At 35.0% G+C, this 20,735-nt stretch overlaps 1 protein-coding gene across 5 annotated transcripts in view; it reads left to right on the plus strand.

Annotated features, from left to right (window-relative positions):
• Nucleotides 1–1,150: 1,150 nt before the first annotated feature.
• Nucleotides 1,151–20,735, plus strand: part of LOC110440573 (serine/threonine-protein kinase MRCK alpha-like) — a 61,866-nt gene continuing 42,281 nt past the window's right edge. For all 5 annotated transcript variants that reach the window (XM_021483714.1, XM_021483715.1, XM_021483718.1 and 2 more), the window contains exons 1-7: nt 1,151–1,739; nt 13,264–13,355; nt 14,091–14,174; nt 15,837–15,932; nt 16,251–16,493; nt 17,827–17,883; nt 19,741–19,884. In XM_021483714.1, coding sequence (XP_021339389.1) covers nt 1,559–1,739; nt 13,264–13,355; nt 14,091–14,174; nt 15,837–15,932; nt 16,251–16,493; nt 17,827–17,883; nt 19,741–19,884 — 897 coding nt within the window. In that variant the 5' untranslated portion in view covers nt 1,151–1,558. The remainder of the gene's footprint in view (nt 1,740–13,263; nt 13,356–14,090; nt 14,175–15,836; nt 15,933–16,250; nt 16,494–17,826; nt 17,884–19,740; nt 19,885–20,735) is intronic.

Below are 20,735 nucleotides of genomic sequence, written 5' to 3' on the forward strand. Positions count from 1 at the left end.
ATTTGAAATAAGAAGTGTTATATTAAGGCGATATGCACTTTTCCGGTGTCTGACAATAATTGACATCCCCCGTTAGCTAGGTCAGCAACCTATTAATTAGGATATACGTCTCGTAAAACTCGAAAGTCTGGCAAAACTTGAGAACAAATACATTGATCAGCCTCTAGATCTGTTTCTCCTGGCAGGTAGGTTCTGCGGTCTAGTGCTATCACTGCGCCAATATTTTGGTTCGAATTATATATTTTTCATTTTTATTTTTCAAGTTAATTTTTCATTGGTTTATTTCGAAAACCATTCTTGAGTGATATTAGAAAATAATAAAAAAAACACCACAGAAATATTTTTTATTTGTTTGTAAGTAACTATATTTTTCATTCCTGGAAAATTAAGTCATATGCCTAAATAATATATTATGTTCTTAGTTAATTTGTGTTATTATATCACAGACGTTTCTACATTGTACTAATGGCATTATGTCTCTGGTGAAATGTAACTTTTTTTTGTAAAAAATCAAGTGTCTTATTCTATTCCAATTAATTATTTCTCCTTCAAAAATTAGTAAAATTATTTTTCCGGTTTTATGTGTAGTTCAAATAGGTTAACATATACAAGTGCCTGGTAAGTTTAATTTGTTCGTCGATGAATTCTGTCCCCTGTGTATTTATTACTTTACGACCTGTGTTCGTGCATAGATAAACTATATCACACATCAGCTGATACTAAATGTGGACATTACTGTTCGTCCGCAAGTTTTAAAAATTTTGATACGCGATACGTTAAAAACAAAACAATAACAATCATTGTTTTGAAACATTCAATCAATCAGCTAGAGTTCCTAGTTCGAATTTTTAATATCAGAGTAATTGGACGGTATACATTCTGTACAGTAACGATACAGCTAAATAGTGTCAGAAGGTGCAACTTTAAATGATTTTTACGGTCGGTGTATGCATTAAGTATCATTTTAATGGTTGAAATACAAAATTACTAGTATTATGAGATAAAATCTAACTACAAAATAAACCCACAAACACAGAAAATGAGAGAAATTCTGGAAAATGTAAACAGCAGGCTCGTGCATTATCATAATGTGAAAATGACGTCATCACAGACGCCTGCGTATAACCATTTCCCATAATTCTCCATTGATAACTTTGGTCGGCCATGTTGACATCTTCGTAGGAAAATTGCCGATCCATGGGTTAATTAACAGATCCAATACGGGAAGTGGAAACTTTATTTCACTATGTTATGACATTGAAACAACTCAGAAATAATCGGTCTGTGCAACTAAATACTTGGATTCGAGCTGGAAACAAACCGTAGTGCAAAAGAGCATTGACATTGTGAAGGAAGTAGATGAAAATCGCATTTTTGGTTGGTTTCCTTTGGAATCCGTGATACATTGTGGTAAAATTAGGGTTGGTGCCCTTCCGCTTCTAAGTACAGTTAAAGCTCTCAGTATTGATTTTGGTCGGTGAACATTTCACAAAGATGAGGAAACGACAAGGGAGGAGGTAGCAGACGACTGACTAATGTGTTGGTTTGTGAGTCAGTCATGATGTCTGCCGAGGAGAGATTGAAGAGGCTCGGACAGCTGTATGTTGGAGGGGTGCAACAGAGCAATGGCCAAGCCCTCAGCCTTGAGAGTCTCCTCGATGTTCTTATTGTTCTCTACGATGAGTGCTGCAGTTCCACACTCCGACGAGAGAAGAATATATCGGAGTTTGTCGATTTCGGTGAGTATATAGACAAGTGCCCGTGGCTACAAATTGCAAATACACATACCCAATACACAACAGAAGAAAATATGCAGTCAGTCACAAAACTTGTGTCAAATATTGCTCATTTTCTGTACTTTTCTTGCATGTTCCTTAAACTGTTCAGTGCTTGTGTAATTTCAATGCCAATACAGGAGTTTTGTGTGTCGAAAACTATTGCACATAATGTCTGTAGCCTTAATTTTCACATTTGACAGGTGACCTGGTTTGGTAAACCTACCATACTACAATATCATGTTCAGTCTGATAAGATCTTTGTATTGGAATTGATGTTACAAGTCAAACTTCTATTTTATATCTGTATTATTTTGCCTATTTTTTGTGGATACATAAAAAGTATGGTATGTAATATCGGATATATGCTTCCATGTATATATTTGTCTGTGTGACTCCACAAACATAGCTAACATGTCATCCTAATTAAGTTTTTGACCTGAAAAAAATAAGTAAGAATGATTTATTATAATATTAAAATAATCATGACATGAAATATATGCATTCACAGCAAGTGTGCATCTACTACCCCTTCATGGAAATTTTGCAACATGCCAGTGTATGTTTTAGACCTGAACTACTAATTTAACTACAGACATGTATACATATTATTCTCTTAGGGGAATGGGCCAGGTGAGTGCAGGTGACCAGAGAGCTCAATTGGTCAGAGAATTTGTCTTAAGAGTAAGGAGGTCCCTGGTTCAAATTCTGGTCTTGCCCCTGTTGTGCATTTTCCCCTCTCCTGTTTCAGCTGTCAATCCTTTTTTCAAGTACAGTCAAACCTGTCTCAACGACCACCTGTATTCAGTGACTTCCTGTCTTACACGACCTAAATTATAACCCCCAATGATATTTACTATATAACTGACCTGTATTCAACGACTCCCTGTCTAACGCGACTAACGACCATAACATTTCACACCTAGAGTGTAAAAAAAAACTCTCGTGACTATGCGACTATTCCGATATTGAAAACAAAACCGGAAGTTGTAAAATGATACAACGACATGGACATGCATTTTGAGTGTTCTATTCCGTATTAAAATATACTATGTTTCTGTGGCATACATATGGGATAAATATTATATGAACCATGAGTAGACATCGTTGTCATGAACTGTGAACCACTAAAGTGAGTTTTTCAAGCCAAATTTGTTCCGCCCAGATTTCGTGCGGAATCTGCATCAAAGAATTAGTGCTTCGGAAATAAAAGGTTGCAGTCGGCAAATTCATATCCAATAGAAAAAAGACCGACCAGCGGCCTCTTATGTTATAGGAGTATACAAAAACGTCAACGCTATCTTACCGACAATGAAGAAATTAACAAATTATGTTATAAATGGTTTAAGGGGTGCAGTTAGAAAAAAAACTATTTAATGAATTATTAATATATGTTTATAAATGTCATTGTTTTATCACGTAAATATTTCACAAATAAATATCATAAATCATTAAACACACAGTTTATATCTTTCTTTAAAAAATTTGATCCTGTCTTATGTGACCTTATCTTGAACTTCCTTCGGAACGTCACATAAGACAGGTTTGACTGTACTGTGTGTGCACTCGTCAAGGGAATACCCAAATCTGGGTTGTAAATACAGTGTTAGCACTGTGTGTCATAAATTGTGTCCTTTTCAAATTAACCAGGTTCCTTGTAATAAGTTCAAACAGAATTATTAAAAAAAAAAAGTAGGATCCTTTTGAAATACTATGCTTCCTTATGATATTGGACTTCTTCTAATAGCGTGTCAAAGACTTTGGGGAAAAGGAAGGATGTGCAGGTGGTGTATAAGATTTCAAGATTTTTTATTGACACTCAGACACATAATAGAAGGATATTGGGCAAGGTGGATGACTGTGACCAGGTACAGCCCAATTGGTGAGACTGAGAGTGTCCGTCTATATAGCTAGAGTTTGTAAGTCTCGGGTTGAGAACCCAGTCTGGCCTTGTTTCATTTTCCCTATCCTGTTACAATTCTATACCAACTGTATGTACTTTCCATTCTTGTGTCTGTTATAGAATCATATAATCAATCAGTTAGCTAAAGCATTGATATAATTATTTACAAATTGTCATAATCTGAAAATGAAAAAATATCAGAGCAAATAGTTTTCATTTTTTGTCTATGCTGCAAATTATAACATGGCACAAGCTGAATATAACAAAACGATCATTCTTCTTTACAATCCCTGTCCCACTGCACTGTGGTTTTTCCTACATACAGTAACCTCCCTTCCAAAATGCTGAGAAAACATTATTAAGACTTCTGAAATGGTTAAATGTCAAGGGTCACCTGAAACCCATGCCATGATATGGTAATATCTAAACTTGGGTTTGCAGTATCTAGCATAACTAAACATGAACAAGTACCCACAATTGAGTTGTCTCCATCTGAGATTTTCCAGCACAGCACAGGTTAGAAGAAATGCCACACTAAACTGTTTTGTTAGATAGTTGGACCAGTCTGAAACTTTGCAAATTCTCACTTGGGCTTGGTAAAATAGTACCCCCATATCGTACCGTCTGTACAGTTGCTGTACCGAAACCACGTTGAACAAAAAGAAAAATACTGCGGTACAGCTACACTGCAGTTTACTGTTCAACAGTACCCCTAAAATTTAGCATTGGACTAACATTGTAGTGACTTCCTGAGTCTTCTGCAGCACACAAACAAATACAACTAAAGCAAATCAAAGAACATGAACATGAGACCATATAAAGTGGTAGGAAATACAAGATTCACATTACGACAATGCCGCCTCGAATGAGTTGCAGTTCAAATACGATTCACGCCAACATAATGCCACTTCAAATGAGTTGCAATTGAAACTGAAGTTCTGAGCCATTAACCCTTTCACCACTGTAGATTATAATGGACTCATCCAGACAAAAGTATGGTACTGGTAGAGTCTTTAAAGTTACCTAGGGGTGAAAGGGTTAAAATCTTGAAGAAAATGTTCTTTTGTGAACCGCATTGTTTAGTTACTTTAAATATTGTCATGATGAGTAACGAGTCAAATGTCTTGTATAGATATATTTATCATAAATTTGGGAAAATGTATTACAGCCCTGATTTTAATTTGAAGCTATTGGCGCCAGCCTATTTGAAACAATAAGTTTGACTAGAACGTGTTTTCATTCAAATGACAGGCATTTGCTTTTCAAAAATCCCTGCCTTTTATCACTCATCAGTTATAAGCTAGTATAAATAAGCAGTGTCTAAACATTTAGCCCGGAAGTTTTGACGGATTAGATAAATTAAAACTAAGAACTATGTGTAACATCTTAAGATTATTTAATTGAATTACAAAAATAGTTTAAACACATTTTTTCAGCCATTCCAACAAAATCTCAATGACGTTCCCCCCCCCCCGAGTTATTTACATCTCCTTCTAAATGGCCTGTATAAAAAGAGACCTTAGCCAGATACACATGTACAAGATGTATTCCATTAGCCTCAAGCATATGCTTGCTTTCTTTTATATGTGCTCTGAAATTTATTTTCTGGAAGTGTCACCATGTATAAATCAATGGGAACAGCTTTGATATTTACAGTGTACAACTGGATGCTGCCATAGAATGAAGTAAAGCAAGCTGTATAAAGTGTTATCCATGTACACTGTCCTATACTGACTGCCAAATCCAAAACATTGTAGACACACATTACATCTGCAGATTTTTCGGGATAATTTGGAATCGACACCTTTCACTGTGAAAAAAAGTGGCAGCTTGTATTATTTGCAAATCATTTTGTTTTTCCCAATCTCTTCAAAAGATTTATGGAGCATATTTCATGAATTTTGATAATCATAAGTTACGGAGGTATCTAAACAGTCGCGTAAAGTCAAGAGAGTTCCCAACCTGTTAAATTAGCGGTGCTTTTTTAAAATTGGCATTCAAATTTGAAAGGTATCCAGTTTGTTCAATAAAATGACCTTGACCCACTTTTAAGGTAACAAGAGTCAAATGTTCTGAAAACATCTTTGAAAGGATTCTGCAGAACTTTATGTACCTTTGGTCGAGTCATATTTGTCCTGTTGCATTTTGGAAAAGGAGGCTATTAATTAAATTCCAATAAATTACCTTGACCTACTTAACATGGTTTATAGTTCAGATGTGTCCTAATTTATAAACTAATAGTGACTTTAACAGAATTTGAAAGGCATGTCAAATGCATTACATATCATGTTACATCTGAACATTTGAATAACATTGAGTAGTACAGAATATTTTTAAGAAAAAAAAAATGTCACCGTCAGTCATTGAGTAATTATGAACATTATGTATTATTCTCCCAGCAAATATATGATCCATATTGGAAACAAGACAAGTAATAATTGGTATATTGGGTTGTGTACAATTTTCTTGCTATACAGTGACAAATAGCTAGAACAAATGGTTACAGGTATTACACTATTGATAATAAGATTAGTGTGTGGATCTGTGTAGCAGCATACCTTCAGGTGTACCCTGTGTATTAGGTGTTGTACAGACAGTATTGGTAACACTTGTGTGTGGTACTGTGTAGCAGCATACCTTCAGGTGGATCCTGTGTATTAGGTGATGTATTATTGTGTAGTCCTTGTACCTTATATATAGATAGTCTTGGTAACACTTGTGTGTGGTTCTGTGTAGCAGCATACCTTCAGGTGGATCCTGTGTATTAGGTGATGTATTATTGTGTAGTCCTTGTACCTTATATATAGATAGCATTGGTAACACTTGTGTGTGGTTCTGTGTAGCAGCATACCTTCAGGTGCATCCTGTGTATTAGGTGATGTATTATTGTGTAGTCCTTGTACCTTATATATAGATAGCATTGGTAACACTTGTGTGTGGAACTGTGTAGCAGCATACCTTCAGGTGTTCCCTGTGTATTAGGTGATGTATTATTGTGTAGTCCTTGTACCTTATATATAGATAGTCTTGGTAACACTTGTGTGTGGTTCTGTGTAGCAGCATACCTTCAGGTGTTCCCTGTGTATTAGGTGATGTATTATTGTGTAGTCCTTGTACCTTATATGTAGATAGTATTGGTAACACTTGTTTGTGGTACTGTGTAGCAGCATGCCTTCAGGTGTATCCTGTGTATTAGGTGATGTATGATTGTGTAGTCCTTGTACCTTATATATAGATAGTATTGGTAACACTTGTGTGTGGTACTGTGTAGCAGCATACCTTCAGGTGTACCCTGTGTATTAGGTGATGTATGATTGTGTAATCCTTGTATCTTATATATAGATAGTATTGGTAACACTTGTGTGTGGTAGTGTGTAGCAGCATACATTCAGGTGTACCCTGTGTATTAGGTTATGTATGATTGTGTAGTCCTTGTATCTTATATACAGACAGTATTGGTAACACTTGTGCGTGGTACTGTGTAGTAGCATACCTTCAGGGGTACCCTGTGTATTAGGTGATGTATGATTGTGTAATCCTTGTACCTTATATACTGACAGTATTGGTAACACTTGTGTGTGGTTCTGTGTAGTAGCATACCTTCAGGTGTAGCCTGTGTATTAGGTGATGTATGATTGTGTAGTCCTTGTATCTTATAGATAGACAGTATTGGTAACACTTGTGAGTGTGTGGTAGTGTGTAGCAGCATACCTTCAGGTGTACCCTGTGTATTAGTGATGTATGATTGTGTAGTCCTTGTACCTTATATATAGACAGTATTGGTAACACTTGTGTGTGGTACTGTGTAGCAGCATACCTTCAGGTGTATCCTGTGTATTAGGTTATGTATGTATAGACAGTATTGGTAACACTTGACATCTTTATCTTGCCTTCTTGTGTTTGGAAACTAATTAACCAACTTTTTGTGTGTTAAGAATGTTTTAAATTAAAATCTTCTTGATGTTTATTTTGTTCTCGATGTGTTGTTAAGTGTAGAACTTTTGAGTTCCAGTTTATAATTTCAATACTGTTATTTTTCTGTAAGAATTGGTAATGGTTCATTGTGCAATTGGAAAACATCCATATTTCTTAGGTGCATACATGCATCCATTAGTTGTGAGGTGGATTGAATGATGTTTCTTCAGTAAACGTATTATTTGTTCCAATATTCGGCCCTGTACATTTGATATCATACATAATGTAGTTCATTTTATGTTGATACGTCTTTGCCATTATAGTGGAATTAGAATTGAAATGCTGCTTTGTAGCTATAGCTATAATATATATATATAGATCTTGGCCTTCAGCTTGTGTCATATTCATGTATTTGTCTTAGTCGGTTTTTGACTTATATTTGTTATTAGGTAAATATATATTATTTATGACAGATCAGCCTAATTTCTTATTAAAGCTACATTGTAGGACTTCTTGGTGTTTTTTTTAATTGATCTATTCAATTTGTTATATCCTGGGTAATGTTAAAAACTAATTAATCCTTGCCCACAAGACAGAATTGCTGATGATTTTGTTATCATCATTTAGTAATGGTGCTGTTCATAATTGTTATTTATAGTCATGGAGAACAGCTGGGAAAGTGATTCACTATGGGGGAGGATTCTTTCCCCTAGCTTATAAAGTAGTGTCAGCATCCGCAGCAGTCGAGAGATTGGGTAGCTTGATGCTCGACCAGAAATAGGCATAGGAGAACAAATTCTAAATCATAAGGGATCAGATCTACAAATATTTCTACATTTTTTTGTATTATAGTCAAAGGATTACTTTAGAAATTCTGGAAAAGCTATATATGTTTGTTTTGTTTGTGACAAGAAAATAAAGATAAGTGTACAATTAATGCATGTAAGCTAAGTACACATAGCTGCTTTGACTCTTGTGGTTCTCCTCAGGACTATAGCCGTACCAGTGGTGCCCACTAGGGGTATGTGTATATATGCAGCAAAGAAAGTATGCACTGTCTGTCAGATCTGAACTGTTCATCAAGTCTTTTTCACATTGTGGGATTACTACATAAAATCTTGTTTGTTCTATTACAACTGAATATTCTGGAAAAAATGATACGGTGGCCTGGTGACTTTCTGTGGTGGTTGCAAAGCTATATATGTGAAGATTGTGCTATATTTTAAATGTTTTTTTCTCATATTGTTGACATTATGCATTTTCTCAAGTACAGTATGCTACATTATGTGGCCTTGACCTAGAAAAACTTGATGACTGCCTGATTGACTGAACATACAACCTTTCGTTTATGAGGTGTTATCAGCATTGCAGCCATCCGAAACAAATCGGTGTTTCTGTCATAAAGCTTTCTTCATATGATTAGACGTTATTATCAAAATCAAATTAGATTGAAGTCAGATTCCACTTATTTACATAAAAACTTAAAAGGGTGCTGGGCTCACATTTTTTAATGCCGAGTGACATATGGGATGCCTTTATTTAGACACTTTTATTTTGTACTTTATCCTACTCCTAAATAAAATTCACCATCAATCAAATGGTCCATCTATCATACTTTTATATTACATTGATCACTATACGTCGGCAAATAAAGTTAATGGCAGCTTTGTATCAATTTAATATGCTCGTTTGTGCACAATATGTTTTTGGTGGCAGAAGCTATCCAACTAACAAAACAATTAGATGATTTCTGGAAAATATAAACTCTGACAAGAAAAATATTGGAAATTTTAAAATCACTTCTGGTTCTCTTATTAGAGCAGATGCCCTATAGGCATTATGACATTAAAAAATATTGTGTTAAATTTTTCGTAAAGTTTTTCTGTTAATGAATCTGTATAAAAAAAATATAGATTTTATAAGTTAAATAATTGCAATCAGCTAAAGATGAAGATAATTATATTGGAATGAAATAGGAATCATTTAAACTGCATAATAAAGTTGAAAATCAGAATTTTATGTATTGGGCATGATACCAAAATATTCAGGATTTCAAATAGCAACTTCTCATCGTGTCAAACATCAATCAAACCTAGATCAATTTCCATTTCAATATCTATTTCTTGACAATTGCGTTAATAGCTTAGTCATCACCTGGTTTAATTAGAACTACATCGGAAGTATTTATAAACTTGTTGGCTGTAATTAATAAAAAAAATCCTCTTTATTTGTCCTATAAAAAGGCGATTTGTGTGAATGATGTGAGGGTATGATAGGGCGGAGGATGTTATCTAGTTTGTGTGTCAGGACAAAGCTATGTTGTTGTTATAGGCTACACAGGTCACCTAAAGCTGGCTTCCTTCCTCAAGATTACATACCTCCTGTTAAACTTATGAGTGATTGTGTATCCACACAGCCTGTACTGTCAGATTATAGCCAGGAGTTTGCTCAAACGCTTTGTACATGCATTGTGTATGACCCACTGCAACCATGAACGTCTTTGAATTCTGCTATAGGCAAAGAATTAGGTCTCAAACTTGAAATTACATTTGTATCCTAAGAATACCTCAATAGTGCCTCTTGATGTATTTCAGTACTTTGAAACTAGAAATACTTCCAGCTGCATTTAGGTAATACATGTACAGTAAAATACATGTTTCATAATTATATACACACTATACTAGTATGGTATGTACATCATTGCCACATTTAGGTAATGATTGGTTTTCATGCTTTTTGAAGGAGATAAGTAATGAATATAAGATTTTTATAACTTGTTCATGAATGTTAACACAAATACTCACTTTCCATTAATATTTTATTGTGTTTTATTAATAGGTATATACATGTATATAGTTTTAAGTGTTGAGGTTTCGATGTAGGTCACGGTACCGGTGGCAGTAATAATGTGACTCATCTCAAGCTCTTCACAGGGAGACTTTTCTCAAATGTGTAGACATGCGATCTAGATTCAGGCACCTGCATATTTATATATATAGATGTAGTGCATTCGTACATGTACACATTATGTGCAGTCTTTGATATCTAATATGCAATGTACAGTCATGTAAAGACTTTAAATGTCAACATATATACATCAGCTGTGAAATTAGTTTCCATTTCATTAGGTTACGAAACAAGTTGAGGCTTTCATTTTCGCAAGACTCGAAGGATGAGATTTGTAACTGGATAAGAATAGATTGATGTCAACAATAATTAATTTATAGTCCAGAGTTTATGGCACAAAAGTCTTATTGAAGAAATAAACAGTGAGGATATTTACTGAAAATCTTTTGAGTATGCAGACCAATGATCATACCATACAGTATTTTCTAACTTGTTCTCCACATCGTTTTAACAGTTTTCTTTCATTCATTTCTTCAGCTATCCATTTCCTTCCATTGTCTCTTCTTTCTCTCTTCACCATTCAAAATTGTATTTACATATATGAGTGATAATATTTAAGAAAAGAAAGTACATGTGCACTAAACCTCGTAAGAACTCTGTTCCTCACGATTGAGGAGAATTTGTGACTAAGAATCATGTCGACATTGGTATTGATTTCACATTAATTTTCGTGATCACCTTTCAAACATATAACATGTACAGATTTCATAGGTTGAAAGGGGCAGGCTTTCCTCCGATCCCCTATTGATTTATTTCATGAAAACAGGTACATAAAAATTGCTGAAGTGTTAGGTAAGAAATAGAAAGATAGCCGGAATGTTTTTGAAAGTTAAATTTTAATACTTCCTGATAGAGCACATGACATGGGAGTAAACACGATCAAACACCCTAGTCAGTAGCCTTAGTCAGTCCTAGATACAGTATGTCCTTGTTCCTGCTCGAATGTATGTAAGGCATGATAAATTGTTTCATTTACTAAACATTTTACTAGAAACACTTAAAAGGAAATTGTACCTGTGTTTTGTACTGATCACCTGTCAGTAAATTGTATAGGATTTGCATGACTGCGTGCAGAATTTGTCAAAAATAATTTTTATAGGGATTTTATAATAGGGAAGTAAGACTACACATTTTGAACTGCTACCTGTGGTTGGCGACCTTGTTATCTTTCTAATCTAGATCTGATGCATGTGAATTTTATTATAAACATTGCTATGTGATTATGCCTTGTAGTAAATATTTTACAGGTAGATTGTTCATGTTAAGTATGTTTACGGATGGGTGTTAATGTTTTATATGCTGAAACTACAGCAGTAAAAAGATAGGAGTTTCAGCACCCAGTAATGCTCAAGAGATAGCTAGACAACAAAAATGCTGTGGGTGAATATGAGGAAATGTCTTACCGATCAGGTTTCAGTAATGAGCAGGTGTAATATTCTTAACTGCAGCTGTCAGGAGAGTTGTTTCAGAAAGGGGGGGGGGGGGGGGGGCTAATAATAACAGCCCCATTTATAAATTATGACAACCTGCAAACAAGCCCAGGTGATACATCTATTCTGATTTGTGTCGAGTTTATTCGCAGCTGTATCAGGGTTACAATGTACAGGAGGAAACTGCTATCACTTTCTGAGAATTTGCATAATATATACCTACAAAATGTAAATCACAAATTGAAACCAATCAGACAATGACACACACAAAGCAATGTCGAGTAGATCATTATGTACTTATATATGTACCTATAATTGTGGTGAAGAGCTCTATACCAGACCGTATCAATCCTGTTGAGAAGTAGTATCTCCTGTAATGGGATGAGACCAGCACATTTATACAAGAGTACACATCATTTATGTGTATTGGAAATAGGATCAGGGAAATTTCAAGTCCAATCAAATAGTATTATTCTTTAGACCTAGACTAATGATTTTTTAGAAAATAATACCTCGCTGTACTTGTATAAAAATATAATGAATAAACAAAATATTTTATATAATGAATAAACAAAATATAACCAACAACAATGTTCTGAATGTAAAAGTTCAGCAGGTCTGGAACAGGATTAAAATCCTGGATTTCAGCTTTTTTATTATCCCTCTATTAACCAACTGAGCTACCTTGTCGACATTGTCCTGGCCCAACTGTGCTACAGTTATATATCCAAAAAGAAAATAAGGGGAGATAACTGTATACAGGAAAAACTACAGTGCAATGCGACAGGGGTCCTTAAGTACATGTGCCCAGCATTGCTGTATACTACTAAGGATAACAATACTTTGTCTATCAAAAATAAGTAGGGCTGTCACGTGTACGGGTACAGAATTTCGGCCCCGGGAACGCGAAATATTTGACCAACGCAAAGCATCACCATTATTGACAGGGTTCTATTAGAGGAGATGCATGTATTGTAAAATCCACAATATGTGTGCTTTGCTTCGTAGACAATGTATTTTTTCGAGGCAAAATATGCGGTCATGAGAAACAAAAATGAAAACAATGTTGCATGTGAACATGTTGCAATACAATAAGATGACGTCCCTGGTGAGTGAAAATAAAACACATGACTGAATATGTCGACAATTTTTCATTTTTTGTGTTAGTTGATACGGATGATGGTAGACAGTTTTCAATTTTAACCTTGTTTTACCATGGTAATTAAAACTGAACCGTATACGGGTACTTAGGTACAACAGCCCTTGAAATAAGCATGACAATGGTTAAGTTACTTTTAAAAACTTTTTAAATCAAATTTTCTTGATTTTGTAGCCAAACCAGTTGTCAACAAGATCAAGCAGTACCGGCTCCACCGAGATGATTTTGAGACCATCAGGATCATCGGCAGAGGTGCTTTTGGAGAGGTGAGTTCAGCATCATTTGTTCCTCTAGTGATCCTGGCATCAATAAAACTCTTTCGTAAACTGGATGAATTCTAATTTGTTAGTTGATGATAATGAAGTTTTCTGAATCAAGTTGTCTGTATCGTTATTTTGTATATATGCATCAAATTATTTGAAGAGTATATTTTCTATATAAGCGATATGCATATATATACTGCATTTGGAATGAAAGCATCACTTGCTATGCTGCTTTCGATAAAAATTCTACTGCCTCAGAAATCAAGGTTTATGTTACTGGTCCTGGAACTAGCGAAAATCAATAGGAGTTGTTACAGATATAACTGTGAAATACAGAGCTGTATGTATGTATTACATACACCACTGCGATTATAGGCTTGATATCAACATAAAAGTGTAAGAAATTATAGGCTTGATATCAACATAAAAGTGTAAGTAATTATAGGCTTGATATCAACATAAAAGTGTAAGTAAAGCTTGTAACTTACTGTTGTTTCGAAGTCATCGTGACTCACAAAGACATTTCTCAAGTCACCACCTAACAGTATGTACACATAGTAAGCAAAAATGGACTTGTTCGGTAAATGTTTTAGGGATTTTATTACAACTATTTCATAACATTAAAAATGCATGTCACTCCAAGTTATATGATATCAGATTGCAATAGATCATGTACACCTAGGGCATTATGTTTTAAATACAAATATATGCAATTAACAATACCATTTTTAACCACAGGTGGCAGTGGTTAAGTTGAAGTCGACAGACCAAGTTTTTGCTATGAAAATCCTCAACAAATGGGAAATGCTGAAACGAGCCGAAGTGAGTGTGGAATAAACGCATTTTCTAGTTTTGGTTGATCTGTTTTTCATATGTGTATGTATAGTTCACATTATTCGAGAAGCACAAGAACTTGAGACATTTTGATATGCTGATTGAATAGCTTATGTATCACTTTTAATTGATGTACACACACTTTGTTTTCCATCGAAACTGACTGCACCATGTGGCTTTCCATGATCATGATGAGTTAGCTATCTAGTGTATGTACGTCTTACAAAATAATTAGTCGACCTCGGTCCTATGAAGTTCCTATGCAGCTGTCAAAGTTTCTGCAGAGCAGGCGGCAGGCTGTCAAGGAGGAAATGAATATTTGGAGATTGTACTAGGGAAAGTTTCTTCCTAGAACAGATCAACTCCATTTTCTTCTGTCAGTCACATTGCCCGATGCTACGTCTGCTATTGCAGAGGAAACAGACCCGCAAACTCAGTATGAATGAAAAATGTAACACATATACACTGGGTGGGATACGATAATACAATTTTGTCAAAATGACATTCGTTACATTTTAGTTTTATGCTAGGTGTGGTATGGTAAGTTTCTTCAGTAGATGAAAACAATTTCCTTATGCTTAATGTATTTTAGCAAAGGATTCGCATTGGAAAAGATACGGAAATGAATTCTTGACAAATTTATTGTGGTTCATTGATTTACCTTTAATTCTTCAATCATTTGTTCATAAAGAGCTATCATAGAAAAGACATTTGTTATTTTCACTGTCATTTCTTTTCTAATCTCATGTTGAACAGTTCCAGAACACTTCCATTTGTCAGAAAGTGAGATTATCAGTTTCCACTGGTACTGTCATTCATTTTGCAAATTTCTTAATGTATTAATTTTTAAAATTGATTGTTAGAGGCAGAATTAAGGTTATGTGTGGAAATGTGTGCTTTTACAGTGTGAGAATTTCATAATTCCTGGAACTATTCCTTCAGTACAACATTCAATCATAGACTTTTATAAAAGATTAGTTTGGTTGCTATGAATTTTATTTTGTCTTTGACCAATCCCTCAGTAAAAATGAAATTTCTACAGCCATGTATTCTCAACTGGATAACAGTGGAAAACACTTTCATTGAAAGTTCTACAGTGTATTTGCTAATTTGTAAATATACATCATGCATATTTCATTTGGAACTTTGAAAGTAATTGATTACCATGGACACAAAGAACAGTGCAATAAGGTAGCTTTTGTCACAGAAGTAGGACATGAATTGGTGTACAAGGCTGTTTCTACTGGGTCCTTGATCCAGGTTATATATTCATGGAAGCAATTGACAGCAACTCTTGAAAATATCCCTTATCTAATTATATGATGCCCATTGGGAGATTAGATATGTAGTGTCTGTATACTACTTCTGTTCCATCACCCACTAATGCTTTCGTGCTAGGCTGTTCATAAAAAAAAAAGCAGAAAAAATTGATTACAAAGTAAATTCCTAAGCCATCTAGATTGTTTACTTTCGTGGATATCCAATATTAACAAACAGTTGACACACATATCATTCAAATTCGTTATATCTTTCTTCATAGTTAAATAGCAACCATGAGTGTTTATACACAATAAACAATTCCGTTATAGAGTACTAGTAAAGAAGAAAATCATTTTCAGAAATAACTTTTTTTGTCCGTTCTATTTTCAGACGGCTTGTTTCAAAGAAGAGCGAGATGTGTTAGTATATGGTGACCGCCACTGGATCACAAATCTCCATTATGCATTTCAAGATGACAACTTTCTGGTAAGTATAAAACAGGCTGTAAATACAGTGTTTTAAAATTGACAATGACAATCTAAACAGGTATTCAAAAATATCTCAACATTGGTACATTTAAAAATGGACATACTTTGTGGAAAAATTGCATTTAAAAACAAACATAAGTTTGCTATCTTAAAATAATAATTCATGATGATTAAGGAATGCTCATAGATACCAGGAAGAAACTTTGTGATGATAACATTTTGTTTCCCCGAGTCCGTAAGAACAAGACATATGTACGTACTGTGGAACAAAAGTTGCTGCAGCGCTTGATTAAATTGTATACTGTGTCCACTTCAGTTCCTTGTGATGGACTATTACTGTGGAGGGGACCTTCTAACACTGCTGAGCAAGTTTGAGGATCGGCTTCCAGAAGACATGGCCAAGTTCTACATTGCTGAGATGGTGTTGGCTATTAGTTCTATTCACAAGTTGTGCTATGTGCATCGGGATATAAAACCAGACAATGTTCTCATAGATCAAAGTGGTCATATAGTGCTAGCTGACTTTGGTTCATGTCTCCGGCTTCTGGAAGATGGAACGGTAAGTGCAAATTTGAAGCACAAATGCTTGATCCAAAGTTTTTAGTATGCTTGCTGTTGAAGCAAAAAAAACACCAGAAGACTGTGAAATCAGACATTTTTGTGGGGCCCACATTTTGTGGTTTCTTGACAAAACACTATTTTGTAGGTACATGAATTTGTGGATTACGAGTACCCACTCAAACGGAGAATTACAGATTTATATCAAACTCGTAATTACTGCGTGGACCTATGAATTCATGGATGAAGATTACCCACAAAATCAACGAAATTAAAAAAACCCACAAAAATTAGTAATTTCAAAGTAGGGTCATTCCCAAAAGTTCTGAATAGTATTGATTTTATCATGTGCTGATTTATTTGGTCTTGCAAGTGAAATAATTTCTCTGATAATTCCAGCTGATATCTGTCTTGAATTTGCCACCAAACATTGTTTTCAAAATAGAATTTAACCAAAATATTCTCCAAAGAAGAAAGTCCTGTGATATTTCTGTAATAGCACTTGCTATCAAGGCTTGATCTACAAAAACTTACGTACATGCTCTGCCCAATATAGCATATGTCCTTCCTGGCCACTTTCTGAAGAGTACAGTGTCTTGGGAGATTACATATTTAACCTTTGTCAGACTTTATGTTTCGTTAAGGTGTAAAAACCTTATGTTGCAAGAACAGTCCCTGTTGTGCACAATTGATGATCTGACACTGTTGTAGTGATTACAATCAGTAACCCAGTTTAATTATTACTTTACAAAGATTGATGAGCCAAAATAGCACCAACACACTTCCCCACCACCTGTGTCTCGTCACTATATAGATACTTTATGTTTCAATCATGCTGATTGGTTTGTCCACTGCTACACTTTCTACCTATCAGAGCCCTCATCAGTATCTGTAGATGCTGATGAGACCTCTCCAACTTCCATAAAATGTATGCATACCAGCAGTTCTGATGTAAAGTTGTAAATTTATAGCTAAGCAATGGTGGCCGCAGAGAAGAATAATTGCTTCATATTGTATTGTTTCTATGTAATAGCCATTCATTGCAAGAAAATCATAATAATGAATGTTTCAGATGCTGAAAAGAGCCGAAACTTGTCTTTGAATCTTTTTTAAATACTACACCTTTTATTACTTCAATGAGTGTTGCCACTTCAGGGAAGTTTTTTTGATAATATTTGGGGATTTTTTTTTGTAGCTTTGCATTATTTCATATCTTTGTAACAAAGTTCAGCCAACAATGAAATGTTCAAAACAAAAATCTAGTTGAAACCAATGATGTATTTAGTAACTCTGGAATAAAACAAAATTTATAATATAAATACTTTGGTTTTTAGGTGCAGTCTTCAGTGGCAGTTGGTACACCAGATTATATCTCTCCAGAAATTCTTCGGGTAAGTTTTCTATGTTCGATAACATTCCTGTTCAGCACTTGACTTTTTTTCCTGGTAGAACTTGCCGTAAGGAAGTATTTTCCTCATTAAGCTGTTGGTTAGTCTAAATTTGTACTGGTAGTGTAGAGGTTTCCTAAAGAAAGATAATGTCACGTAAGTTAATTTTCATGTCAAATGAATATACATGGTTTTACTAAATCACCTAAACTCTTTCACCACTGTAGACTTTAATAGACTCATCCAAATCAATGCATGGAAGAGTTTACTGAAGTTACATACGGGTGAAAGGGTTAAAACTCCAGCTACCAGTACACTGTTCTGTTGAGGAAGGTCATTTGTCATTGTTTATTCTCTACAAAACCAAAACGTTTTCCCAATGGGATTGACCTTATTTCTTCTTTTGCCCAACACATCACTTCCAGAAGTACACTCGGCCTTCTTGCAACAGCAACATGACTTCTGTTTCACATTGTACTACGTTGGTATTTGTCCTGCATTGTCAGCACATGTCACATCCAGCTTCATCCCCTGGACTTTTATAGAGCTAAACTACCATTTATCCAACTAGGAGTTCTAATATGGTGATACTGGTAGTGAGCAAGAAACCATGTTATTGTGTTTGCCACCTTCGCTTAAGCTGAGTTAATTGGAAGGCCAATGTAAGTAGGCCAGTCTCGGATGCCTTGATGTTGAATCTGTCCATCCGTCCAGCTTCCATTGTTTCCTTTAAAACCATTTCCTCTAAATGATTTCTTCAAATGGAGAAATTATGTAATGAAACATAGTTTGTAACGAACCTCAGGTGACATGAAAAAATACTAAAGACATTTTTAAACAAGTTCATGGCAATTCTATGCAAGGACATCTACACACAGGTACAATTTTGTTATAAAAGGTGACAATACTAAGGGTACCAAACTTTGGGATATTTTGGCGTTTTTTACTCAAAAACGGTACTTGTGCTGCTACATGACAGGACTTGATCATCTATAGCCTTTGTTTACACCGGTATTTACTGAAAACATGTCAGTATGGTACGAGATGTTTCAGATTCCATAAATATACAACCTATTGTATTACGTTCCACCTGACTGCACAGGAGAGCACATACTCATGAGATCAGTTATCGTCCTACTTATCCTATAGCTATGGGGCTGACCTCCTGCATACACTAGAACACAACTAAAACAACAACTGATACGAAAACACTGAACATGAACATACCTTTATTGACATGTTATTTATGAAGTGTATTATTCATGTCAAAAAACTAAGGGATTCCAAGCTTCAAAGTTAACTTACATGAAAGATATATAGCCCATGGAAGTTAGTGATTGTTGCGTAATAAATGAGTTGGAAGTCAGCCTGTTGCAACAATATATTTCGGCATCGTGAAATTTTGATGTGTTTAATTTTTGCTCACTCCAAGCACCAAATTTACCAAAATATAACCAAGTCCAATATATCCCAAAGTAAAGTGTTATTACTATGTGTGTTTGTAAGGTTACATGTATCAAAACCAGTTTCACAAAATCAAAGTCAAGGCGATGATTGAAAGGTCAAGGTCAGTCACTTTTCTACTATAGCAACACTTCATTTTGTCTGATGAAGATTCACACAAAGTCAAACCAGCATTACAAACCCTATGCCCACTTGCTTGTAACCTGTCACAGTATTACTCCAAATAGTGGTTTCTATAAAACGATAGTAACCTGTACAAAAGGCACCTATCCAATATGTCAATATTTTACTTTTTGCCCAGCTGACAAGTTACATTGTAATTATGAACTATGTGATGTTACGTTTATGCGACAAACTTTGTGTGTGACATACAACATGAACGTTAAATCATTGCAGGCTATGGAGGATGGTCATGGTCGGTATGGCCCGGAGTGTGACTGGTGGTCGTTGGGAGTCTGTATGTACGAGATGTTGTATGGAGAAACGCCTTTCTATGCAGAATCTCTTGTGGAAACCTATGGCAAAATCATGAACCATCAGGTAAGTTTACAGTCACTGAAAAATGTGTTGTGTAAATAAAGGTTCCCCAACGAGTAATGGTTGGTTATCGTGTTTATCTAACTTTGAGTTAGTTAATTTTCAAGTTGTATACAGATTGGAGGTTTACCAAGTGTCTTTTATTGTTTCAAAATTATGAACGAGAGTTAGAAAAACATGATATGCAACCATCACAAGTTTGGGGACTTTTTTTCTCCCACAAAGTTCAGATTTTATATTTAGAGAAAAGCTGTGTTTTCTCTTGGGAATACATTATTCCTGTTCCCAATTAGGTAAACAATTGCATTAACTATGACATCACAATGGAAGATGACGTCGCAAAGCTTTATTACTTGACGTCATAATTAGAAGATTGACCGATGAAATCACGTCCAGGGTGTTACCCTCTCTTGGGCAACCAACCCCTAGAAGGTTTATCCAATGAGAAGGAAACGAGGAACTTTATACTGGTTGTGGGAGAAATGTGTGTCTTTCACCAAAGGAATGGTTGAGAATTTGATTAATTCACAGATCTATAGGAAGGTTAATTTGTAGATAATCTGATGTTCATCACTTAAAAGTTTCTTTAAGAGAACATTTATGAAAGACGAGCCGTCTATTTTATACAGAAGAAAGTTGGTATTTAAGCACTGATAGGAACAAAAAGTACCCGTCACTATTCATGACTGATTTATATACAGTGACAAAAATGGGTAAAACTGCAAGTTTACCATTTGTACTATGATAATCATTGGTATCATAGTCCATTGTCCTGTAATATAACTCTGATACCAGAGAAAAAGTTGTTCTGCAATATGTTGTTCCCAATCATTACTACCAGACTATAGGTTTGT

Source organism: Mizuhopecten yessoensis, unplaced genomic scaffold (assembly GCF_002113885.1).
Source record: "Mizuhopecten yessoensis strain PY_sf001 unplaced genomic scaffold, ASM211388v2 scaffold11185, whole genome shotgun sequence".
Taxonomy (NCBI): Eukaryota; Metazoa; Mollusca; class Bivalvia; order Pectinida; family Pectinidae; genus Mizuhopecten; species Mizuhopecten yessoensis.